At 39.1% G+C, this 12070-nt stretch overlaps 1 protein-coding gene across 1 annotated transcript in view; it reads left to right on the top strand.

Annotated features, from left to right (window-relative positions):
- Positions 1-12070, top strand: part of HSPA4 (heat shock protein family A (Hsp70) member 4) — a 43097-nt gene that overhangs the window by 17235 nt on the left and 13792 nt on the right. Inside the window, exons 5-8 of the mRNA XM_082836115.1 lie at positions 3044-3143; positions 3793-3926; positions 6610-6854; positions 11071-11147. Of these exons, the coding sequence (XP_082692241.1) occupies positions 3044-3143; positions 3793-3926; positions 6610-6854; positions 11071-11147 (556 nt within the window). The remainder of the gene's footprint in view (positions 1-3043; positions 3144-3792; positions 3927-6609; positions 6855-11070; positions 11148-12070) is intronic.

Here is a 12070-nt window from a genome sequence, read left to right as displayed (position 1 = left end):
GCACAGTCTTCTCTGCACAGTCATTGCTCTAGATTTTGGTACTATGGTATATCTGATTGCTATGTAAATAAGGCCTGGGTGGATTTTGCTTTATTTATAAACTGATTATTGTTCAAATATAAGCTTTATTTTTTGGGGAAGGTAATAGTAGCCCTCGTGTTCAAATCAAATGAAATGTGTAAAAGGGTATATGGGAAGCTTTAGCACATCTGTTACCTAGTAAGTAGATTTTCCTTCCTAGAGGTTACCAGTTTTACCACCCTGTTACAGATCTTTCCAGAGGTTTTTATGTACCCAGGCAAATATGTATAGGTCCTTTTTTACTTTCATTTTTCTTTTAGTATATTTTGGACAATTTACCTTATATATGTTCCATAGCAGTAAAGAGGTGCTTCGTTCCTTTTAGTGGAGCAGAGTGTCGCAGTTTATGTGTACCATAATCTGTTTAACTAGTCTCTTTTTGTTGGACATCCAGGTTGCTTCCAGATTTTTTTTTAATTGCAAAGAATACTACAATGAGTAAACTTTAACAAGTATCATTTTGTTCTTATGTGATAAGTTTGTAGGTTATAGGCTAAATTCCTAGAAGTGCAATTGCTGGGACAAAGGATATGTGTATTTTAAACTTTAACAGCTGTTGTTTAATTGCCCTTTAGAGAATTTGTGCTGATTTACACTTATATCAGATGCCTGAGAGGGCTTGTTTGACCACAGCCTCACCAGCACAGCTTATTGGTATATTAAATAATTCTGATAGATAAATAATCATAGCAAAGTGTGTGTGATTTTAATGCTGATATTTTACTCTAGGTAAGCTAGAACATTTTAAAATTTATGAACCATTTTGTATTTTCCTTTTTGTGAAATGTTCCTATCCTTTCCTCATTTTATTTTGAGTGTGTGGTCTTTATTTTGATTTGTAGTTCTTCGAATATTAGAGAGATTAACTCTTTGCTGTTTTATGATGTGAGTAGCAAATATTTTTCCCCATTTGGTCATTAGAATTTTTTAATGAGTCAAATGTATCAACCCCCCTCCCCGCCTTTTTCTTTTCTTTTCTTCCCCAGCAAAACATTCTCTTATTTTTATCTCAGCAGATGTTCTCATTTGGCACCTGACATCAAACCAAAGACCTTAGTTCGGTAGGCTGAGACCATTTGTAAACTTAGTGTTTGTAGGTCTCAGTGCCTATGAGCATCAGAGCACCTGCCCTCCCTCTGATCCCTTAGGGATGCCTAAATCTGTCTCAGGTGTGCTAACAGTGCTGGCCACAGGGTGGTGGAAAAGTTGTGGCACTGCCATCTGCTGGGATAGGAACCCAAGCTGCGCCTTGAAAGCAAGTTCTTTTCAAGTCTCCAGAGAGAGTCCCAATTATGCTTATTCAACATACTCTTGTCTGCCTGGGCTGGAATGAAGAAAGGACCATTTTCCCCAGTGGCACAGGGGAGGATTCACAAGCTGGTTTATACTTTTTAGAGCTCAAGCATCTAAGGAAGTCTTGTCTTGGGGGCTGGAGCAGTGCGCTTCCAGGTCAGTGCTGCTACCCAGGGGAAACCCCAAGTCCAGCTTGGCAGCCTTTGCACAATGGGTACTTTCCCAGGATCCATGAAAATATTCAGAGCTCATCAGAACATTTTACTTATATGCAGTTTACAACTGTCAGAGGAGTTCAGGACTGTCTGGCCTGGGACTCTTATCAGGTTCTCATTTTAGGATTAGTTATTCAAAGCATGAAATAAAGGGGAATACTTTTTTTTTTGCCGTACCATGTGGCATGTGGAACTTCCCCGACCAGGGATTGAACCTGTGCCCCCTGCAGTGGAAGTGCGGAGTCTTAACCACTGGACCACCAGGGAAGTCCAAGAGGGAATACATTTTAAGGATCAAGGCTGCTCTTTGTAGCCCTGCTGAGGCAACTATTTCAGACATGATCAGTACAGAGAAAAGTGGGTACTCAGCAGGGCACAGCTGGCTTTCAGACCCAGACTTCTTCAGTGGTGTGGTTGAAGAGGGACTTCAGCTTCGGCATTCTATCAATAGTTTATCCTCTGCAAGGCTGGTTGACCCAGCAGGTGCAGGTCAAGAGCAGCTTCAGGAGAATGAAGACCAGAGACTTGATCAGGTCAAAGGAGAGCTCCCGAGTCTGCTCCACCAGTTTCTGGCATAATAACATCTTGAAAATGAACTTGAGGCTAAGAACTCTAAGGACCCAGAAAAGGCTGAGCATGGCCAGCTGCTTCTCTCCGTCCTGGAAGAGATGCACGGAGATGATAGTGGGGAAGTAGGTGCTGAGCCTGTTAGTGGCGAAGAAGGGCACAGACACGTTTCACCAGGAGAGGCTTGGAGCCAGGCTGTCCACATGCAGGGACAGTAGCACAGAGAACACCAACAGGGCCAGCCAGGTGCACGAAGATCTTGAAGGTAGTGAAACCCAGCCACTGTTGGCGAGAAAAGCATCACGCAGGTTGAGCGAGCCAGGGACAGCTGTACGTCCCACCCACCGGGCTGCGCCTCCAGTCCCCACGGGCCTCACTGATGTCTGCCGTTGTTGCTGCCAGGCGAGCGAGAGGCAGCGAGCAGCCCTGCCCGCTGCAGCCCTTGGCCCAGGTGTGCCACTGATCTCCTGGCCCCAGCTTGGGACCCAGCACTGGCCACCGGCGGACTCCCGCCTTGACCTGCCGGTTCTTTTGGGTGTTGTGTTATATTTAGAAAATTACATCTTTTCTTTGACGGTAAAGATTCCCTTTTATTATGGTACTCATGATTTTTAAAAAACATTTAAAATTTTGATTTGAAATATATTTTGGTATTAGGTGTATAGTAAGGATACAACTTTATTATTTTTTCTGTATGGCTGTCCATTTGTCCCAAGACTACTGAACAGTCCAACTTTCTCCTACTGGTTTGAAATACTTCCTTGGTCATATACAGAATAAATTGCTGTAAGTATTTGAGGACGTTTCTGGATTTTACTGTTGTTTGACAGGTATATTTTAAATGAGGGATCTCCATAATACAGTAAACTTTCAAATTTTTTTTATAGGTTCCTTGTTTCTATACTGATGCAGAAAGACGGTCAGTGATGGATGCAACACAGATTGCTGGTCTCAATTGCCTTCGATTAATGAATGAAACTACTGCAGGTAAGAGATTATTAACTGAAATTCTTGACTTGCTCCATCTTGAAGGTTGTGAAATCTTAAAACCCTAGGGTTTCTTGTTCCCTGTTTTGCTTGGAGCACTTACCACCTGTGTGTCATAGTATTTTTGGATACTCTGTCACATTCTGTGAAGAGTTCACCTGAGAAGTGCTTTTTCTGTATCCTCATAGCACTTACTTTGGTATTTAATTGCATGCTTGTTTGGGAAGGAATGCATTTATTGTGTGTTTGGAGTATTGCTTTGGTTTAAATATTGGGTTTTTCTCCAGCTTGTGGATTGGTGGAGTTACAGGGGTGGGGTATAAAGCAACATCTCAGGGGGTAGAATATATGGGAATGTTGAGATGGCACAAGGATAGTAGAAACATGGGAAGAAATGTTTGGAGAAGTGGAGGAAGTGGTTTTGGGAAAAATTGTCAAAGTTGTTGGAATTGGAAACGTAAGGAAGCCTAAGTGAATGTCGGCATTTAACTCTTTGAAGTTAGTGTTCTTCATGAATAAATCATGCAGAGCTTATAAAGATTTTGAGTCTTTCATGGATCTGTATACAGAGTCTGTTTTTTCCTACTTAAATGAATTTTAAGTTTAGTACTTAAATGATAACATGTTGAATTTTTTTCTTATTGTGTAGTTGCTCTTGCATATGGAATCTATAAACAAGATCTTCCTGCCTTAGAAGAGAAACCAAGAAATGTAGTTTTTGTAGACATGGGGCATTCTTCTTATCAAGTTTCTGTATGTGCGTTTAATAGAGGAAAACTTAAAGTAAGTATATTTTTTCCAGAAGACTGTATTACAAGTGTATGTTAATTAGGAATTTATGAGAGACAACTTAAAATAATTGGTTAAAGAATTTTGTTTCACTAGTGGAAACTTGGTATGAGCCATCTGAACCTGGAATTAGGTAGGTAGGGGTTGGGTGGAAGTTGTAAGCCCAAAATAATTTATTAAGAGTTGACATGGTATGAAGCAAAGAGCATAGACCTTGAGGAAGAAACTCTTAGAGTTCTGAGCCTATTTTTCTTACCTATAATGTGGGGAAAATAATGCTTGCCTTGCAAGCTTACTAGGAGGAATCTTTAACATGTAGTCCCTTCATATATCTTACACTGAGGATTGAGGAGATGATAAACATATTCTCTTAAGGTTTTGAGTGGTCTGGGAACAGGATGGAGTGACTAGAACTTGGGTGGCCGAAAGAAACCAGACTAGGAGTGATATTCTAGATGTCTGGAGACGTTAGAGCTCTGGAGAAAGCAGTTTTGTACACAGAGAAGTCTAGCAGTGTTAATGGCAGAGAGGGACCAGAGGGTGATCATGGTCACAGTTGAAAAAATTTTTTAAAAATATGTATACACATTTCCTGTATTAGTCTCTTTATTAAGGTCAAATTTATATAGAGTAAAAGGTATAGGTTTTAGGTGTTCAGTGAGGGTTTTTTTTAAATTTATTTTTTAAAATTGAAGTATAGTTGATTTACAGTGTGTTAGTTTCAGGTATGTAGCACAGTGATTCAGTTATACATATATATTCTTTTTCAGATTCTTTTTCCCTTATAGGTTTTTACAAAATATTGAGTATAGTTCCCTGTGCTATGCAATAGGTCCTTGTTGGTTATCTATTTTATTTATAGTAGTGTTAATCCCATCCTCCTAATTTATCCCCCCGCCCTTCCCCTTTGGTAACCATAAGTTTGTCTTCTATGTCTGTGAGTCACAGTCAAATTTGATGGTATATGCTAGTTCCTCAGTGGGATATAAAATCAGTTCTCTGGCTTGGTGATTTTATCTAGAATTTGCTTAAGAGCCAAGGATATTTTGAGTATTTAATTATTTGGGTTCTGTATCAAGGTTCTTAGTGCCAAGTCTAAACTGGTTTTCTGCTTCCAATTTAGGAGTTGGTCGAGTGGACTACCTATCCCAAAATAAGTACTTGTTAGGTTTGGAGGGCATTTTGAGTTTCTGTTACAATCCTGCTTCTTTGAAAACTGGACTTGCCTCTGCTTTATATTCTGATTTGTTTCTATGGTTTATGGTTTTTTTTTTTTTTAATACAAATCTTTGGGATGGTTGGGAAATAAGAGGTTCACGATTTTTACAGATATGAATGATGGACCAAGTGTTATTCTCACTGTTTAAGCTTTACTTTTATCCATAATAGGATTATTTCTAAATTCCATTTTGTACTCTCATTTTTTAACTTTAATTATTTATTTTTAATTTTATTTATTTATTTTTGGCTGCATTGGGTCTCCGTTGCTATGCGTGGGCTTTTCTCTGGTTGCGGTGAGCGGGGGCTACTGTTAGTTGCAGTGCACGGGCTTCTTATTGTGGTGGCTTCTTTTGTTACGGAGCCAGGGCTCTAGATGCGCGGGCTTCAGTAGTTGCGCAGCATGTGGGCTTAGTTGCTCCGCAGCGTGTGGCAGCAACATTGGCATTGTTGCTCCCCTGCATTGGCAGGTGGATTCTTAACCACTGCGCCACCAGGGAAACCCTCTCACCTTTTTCGACAGAGATACTGGCCATAATTTAGTCTTGTCTTTGAGTCAAAGTGATGTGTATTAGTTTCTGCTTCATTATCAGCTGTTACTTGTCAGTTTTCCAATTATAATTAAAACTTAATTATCAAAATACTTATTATAAAATCAAATTTTGGAACATTTATGTATAAAGAAAAGACATTTATGATCTTACTACAGTTTGGTGTATTTCATTCTAGGCATTTATGAAAACAAAATTGGAATTACACAGAACTGTCTTTTTTTTTTTTTTCCTCTCCTATGAGTTCACTCATTAAGAAAAACTTCCTGAGGACATTTAACATTCTTTGAGGAGATTGTTTTAAGGGTGTGGGTCATCACTTATTTAGCCAGCCTTCTATTATTGGATCTGATTAGATCTAGTTTGCTTCTAATCTGCCAGAGATTTGGAAAAGGATAACCTAACCTAATTAGTCTTCTATGTTGAATAGAAACAGATAGCTGTGACTTCGGACTTTAGCATATTTTCTGGTAGTAAATTGCGTAGAACTAAATAAGCCTTTGGTATTATTCACAGTTTTGTGGTAGCAATAAGACTAGAACTGTACATGACATGTTAGTGTATTGGGCCTTGAATTATAATTGTTGCTTGGAGTCAGATTGGTGTAGTGGAGAAGGCATAGGTTTTGGAATTGAGGTTGGGTTTTGAATTCTATTTCTACCACTTAATAACTTTGTGACCTGTGACCTATCTGATCTATCTAGGTCTTTGTATCATCTGTAAATTGGGGATTGCAATGTCTCTTTCCATAGTGGTTGTAACCATGATTAAATGACACATGCGCATTGCCTTGTTTCAACCTTAATGTCCCTTCTCGCCTTTTTATTACAGTTTACCAGTTAAATATATATCGTGATAAAATTTTAAATTGGTTAGTTTTTGGATTAATTATCATCTTTTTTTCAAAGGTTCTGGCCACTGCATTTGACACAACACTGGGAGGCAGAAAATTTGATGAGGTGCTAGTAAATCACTTCTGTGAGGAATTTGGGAAGAAATACAAGCTAGACATAAAGTCCAAAATCCGTGCATTATTACGACTGTCTCAGGAGTGTGAGAAACTCAAGAAATTGATGAGTGCAAATGCTTCAGACCTTCCTTTGAGCATCGAATGTTTTATGAATGATGTTGATGTATCTGGAACTATGAATAGGTAATCATATTAATATTTTGATGGTAAACTGAACTGTGATGTTTCTCATATTAGCCTTAATTAGCTAATTGTTGAAATTATATGAATGTTATATAACTTCAGTTCTATAGGTAAAAATCAGAGGCCATTCAGGATCTTGCCTTTATTTTATTTAAAAAAAATTTATTTATTTATTTTTATGTTTGGCTGTGCTGCATGGCACATAGGATCTTAGTTCCCTGACTTGGGTTCGAACCCGTACCCCCTGCATTGGAAGCACAGAGTCTTAACCGCTGGACCGCCAGGGACGTCCAGATATTGCCTTTGATGTGAAGGCTGGGTTTGGTTAGTCTAATAATGTAGACTATTTCCAGGAAATTGGCAGTTCCTTTACATGTGCATGTATTACACGTGAGTTACCAGTTTTCATAAATTCAGGGCAAAGTGCTTTAGTGCAGGATTAAACTGAATTTGCTTTAGTCATTGATTCAGAAATTGGTGGTTTTGAGTAGTTCAGTATCACTTGAGGACAACGGGTCTTTTTGTATAATACTACAAGAATTCTGGGTAACTGACATTTCAGGGCTATCCTCAGAAATACCCAGAATGCTTCTGTTATCTGGTTAGGTTGCTTGGATGTTCTTTATTATGTGAACTCTACTGGCAGAATTCAGGCAAGACTGATGGCTTGTTTGGAGAAGGGTGGCCTGAGCCATCTTCAGAAAATTGTGATGGAGTCTGAATTGCTTTTAATCTGCCACAATTAGATTACTGTGCCTAGTAACCAGATTTGTAGTCACCTTTCTCTTCTACTTGAAAGTGATGGTTTTCATTATTATTAAACAGCAACTTTTTGTGTATCTATGATGTGTTAGGGGGAATCATACAGTATGTGTTTGGCTTCTTTTGTGTCTGGCTTCTTTAACTTAATGTTTCCTAGATTCATGTATTAGTACCTCATTGCTTTTTATGGCAAATAATACTACATTTGTGTGGGTATATCACATTTTATTTTTCCATTCATCAGTTGATGATGGACATTTGGGTTTCCACCTTTTAGCTATTGTGACGACTGTTTCTATGAACATTCATGAACAGGTTGTTTGAGTATCTTGTTTTCAGTTCTTTTGGGTATATAGCTAGGAGGGGAATTGCTGGGTCATGTGGTAATCATATGTTTAGCTTTTTGAGGAATCACCAAGCTATTTTCAACGTGTCCAGTGCATCTCTAGTGGCAGTGCACACTTCTCTTCTAAAAGCTCAGAAGGGACTTCCCTGGTGATGCAGTGGTTAAGAATCCGCCTGCCAATGCAGGGGACAAGGGTTCGAGCCCTGGTCCGGGAAAATCTCACATGCCGTGGAGCAGCTAAGCCCATGCACCACAACTACTGAGCCTGCGCCCTAGAGCCTGTGAGCCACAACTGAGCCCTCACGCCACAGCTACTGAAGGCTGTGTGCCTAGAGCCCATGCTCTGCAACAAGAGAAGCCACTGCAATGAGAAGCCCATGCACCGCAACGAAAGGTAGCCCCCTGCTCCCTGCAACTAGAGAAAGCCTGTGTGCAATAACGAAGACCCAATGCAGCCAAAAATAAAAATAAATAAATAAATTCATTAAAAAAATAAAAGCTCAAATACTTATTTCACATAAAAATGAGTAAAATATAGAGTTACCATATGATTCAGCAGTTCCACTCCATACCCAAGAGAAATGAAAGCACATTTACACAAAAATTTATATATAAATGTTCTTAGCAGCACTACTTATAATACCCCCAAAATGGAAACGACCCAGATGCCCATCAACTGATAAACAAAATGTGATATGTCCATACAATGGAATATTATTTGGCAATTAAAAAAATGTTATACAGATGCGTACTGTAGCATGGATGAACCTTGAAAAGTTTATGCTAGATGAAAGAAATAAGTTAAACTGGACTACATTTTGTCTAATTCTGTTTATATGAAATGTCCAGAATGAGTGGTTGCCTAGGGCTGTAGGGTTGGTGGGGGAGTTGGGAGAATAATGTTAATGGTGATGAAAATACTCTTTTTTAGGGTGATGAAAAGGTTTTAAAATTGTTAGTGGTGATGTTTGCACAATTCTGAATATACTAAAAGCCATTGAATTGTACACTTTAAATGTGTCAATTCTATGGTATGTGAATTAAATTGCAATAAAACTTTAAAAAAAGGAACAACCTCTACTGCTGCCATCTTTCTAGAATGCTCTCTGGGGGCTTCCCTGGTGGCGCAGTGGTTGAGAATCTGCCTGCCAATGCGGGGGACATGGGTTTGAGCCCTGGTCTGGGAGGATCCCACATGCCGCGGAGCAACTGGGCCCGTGAGCCACAATTGCTGAGCCTGTGCGTCTGGAGCCTGTGCTCCACAGAGAACAAGAGAGGCAGTGATAGTGAGAGCCCCGTGCACGGCGATAAAGAGTGGCCCCCGCTTGCCACAACTAGAGATAGCCCTCGCACAGAAACGAAGACCCAACACAGCCATAAATAAATAAATTAAAAAAAAAAATAGAATGCTCTCTGTACCTTTGCTTTTCATGTTTTTATTTTGGACATTTTCAAATATGCAGCAAAACTGAAAGAATTTTACAGTGAACATCCTTATCCTGCCACTTAGGGTCTACTGATAATATTAACTGTACTTGTTTTTTCCACATACCTATTGATCTTTTCATCTACCCATCCTTCCATCTACCCATCAATTTATTTTTTTAGACAAAGCTAAGAGTTTTAAAAAAATAATCATTCATTCATTCATTCATGCATCCTGCTCCAGGTCTTAGTTGCGGTATGTGGGATCTAGTTTCCTCACCAGGGATTGAACCCGGGCCCCGTGCATTGGGAGCGTGGAGTCTCAAACACTGGACCACCAAACCGTCATTTTAAACTGTTTCAGTTGCTACACATCCTCACCAAATATTGGTATTAGTGATCTTGAATTTTTGCCATTCTGGTGGGTGCATTCTATACCTCCACTATTTTTCTTTTTTTTTTTTGAGATGTAATTCATAAAAGTCACACATTTAAAGTATATAATTCACTGGGTTTTAATATATTCATGGAAGTGTGCAGCCATTACCACAACCCAATTTAAGAATATTTTCATCGCCTCATAAAGAAACTCTAAATGAGCTATCATTCTGTGAAGAGACGTGGAGGAACCTTAAATGTATATTTCTAAGCAAAAGAAGTCAACCTGAAGAGGCTGTATGATTCCAACTATATGACATTCTAGAACTATGTGACATTCTATATGACAACTATATGACCTTCTAGAAAAGGCAAAACTATGGAGACAGTAAAAATATCAGTGGTTAGCCAGGGTTCAGTGGAAGGGAGGGATGAATAGGTAGAGTACAGAGGATTTTTAGGGTAGTGAAACTATTCAGTATGATGCTGTAATGGTGAATACTTACACCATTTGTCAAGTCATGTAGAACCCTAATTTATACTATGATGTATCAATATTGGCTCAATAGTTGTTAGAAATGTATCTTACTAATGCAAGATGTTAACAGGGGAACTGGGTGTGGGGGTAAGAGGTGTATGGGAATTCTCTGTACATTTTGTTTATTTCTCTGTAAACCTAAAACCAGTCTTAAAAAATAAAGTGTATTAATTAAAGAGAAAAAAATATCTGTACCCATTAGCTGTCTTTCCCCATCTGTTCTTCCTCCCCCAAGCCCTAGGCAGTGGTTAATCTACTTTCTGTCTCTTTGGAGTTGGCAGTTCTGAACATTGCATATAAATGGGGTCAGTCATATATAACGTGTTCTTTGTGATAGGCTTATTTCACCTAGCATATTGTTTTCAAAGTTCATCCATGTTCCAGCATGTATCAGTCACTTTTATTGTTTTTGTTCCTTTTTGCTGAATACACTTGATGGATAATAGGGTTTTTCACACTATTTTGCCTGTGAATAATGCTGATATGAACATTCATGTGCAAATTTTGTGTGGTCATGTGTTTTCAATTGTCTTGGATAGATACCTAGAGTGGAATTGCTGGGTCATATGGGAGCACTATATATAACATGCTGAGCAATTGCCAAACTCTTGCAGAGTGGCTACGCCAATTTTACATTCCCACCAGAATGTGTGTGAGATCCAGTTTCTCTCCATCCTTGCCAGTACTTGTTATCTGTCTTTGATTATAGAGATTTATTTTACATAAAAGTGGAATGTGATTTAACCTATTATTGTTCTTTTCCATAGAGGCAAATTTCTGGAGATGTGTGATGATCTCTTAGCTAGAGTGGAGCCACCACTCCGTAGTATTTTGGAACAGGCCAGTAAGTATTATTGTGACTGTTCATCTTGGACTCTTTGGAAAATGTTAATTACTTTTTTTCCCCCAGTTTTACAAATTTTCATTGTATGAACTACTTCAGTGCAATATGAAACTTCTTTTTATCAATATCGTCCCCCTGGAGGACCTCCAGTAGTGTCTAGGGAAATCTGATAGTTTTCCCAGGAAATGTAATTCAGATTCAAAGATGGATTTACAGTCTCAGGTATTTCATGGTGGTAAAAATTGTCTTTAGCAGTGTTGCTGTGGTAGTCTTGTAGGTTTTTTTGGTCAGTGAATCTTTTGTTGAAAAATAAGTAAAGGGAGGATATGATAATCACATACTTAACAGGATGCTTTAATTTTATCTTGGGCTAAAAGGTGGAAGTTTGATTTAGGAATGCATTACTAATGTTCCGCAAACCTTTGACAAACCTTTTCCTAGAGTCCACTCTTGTGTTGGTTGCTATTTCATGGTGTTGAGATGTACTCTAATCTTGACACAGGCTCAGCTCTTAAATCAGAATGATTATCACAGATGGGCATGTTCTTTCCATACTGGGTCAGCCCATTTCTTTAAATAGCCCTTCTCAACAAATTGTCAGTGTTTGTTGCACAAAATGTGACCAGGAAATCAGGTGGGTTTTGTTTTTTTTTTTTAATTTTTATTTTTGGCTGCGTTGGGTCTTTGTTGCTGCACGTGGGCTTTCTCTAGTTGCGGCTAGTGGGGGCTACTCTTTAGTTGCAGTGAGTGGGCTTCTCATTGTGGTGGCTTCTCTTATTGCAGAGTATGGGCTCTAGGTGCGCAAGCTTTAGCAGTTGTGGTGCACGGGCTTAGTTGCGGCATGTGGGATCTTCCTGGACCAGGGATTGAACCCGTGTCCCCTGCATTGGCAGGCGGATTCTTAGCCACTGCGCCACCAGGGA

This window comes from Leucopleurus acutus, assembly GCF_964270905.1.
Source record: "Leucopleurus acutus genome assembly, chromosome: 3".
Classification (NCBI taxonomy): domain Eukaryota; kingdom Metazoa; phylum Chordata; class Mammalia; order Artiodactyla; family Delphinidae; genus Leucopleurus; species Leucopleurus acutus.
This window is presented reverse-complemented; position numbering and strand designations above follow the sequence as displayed.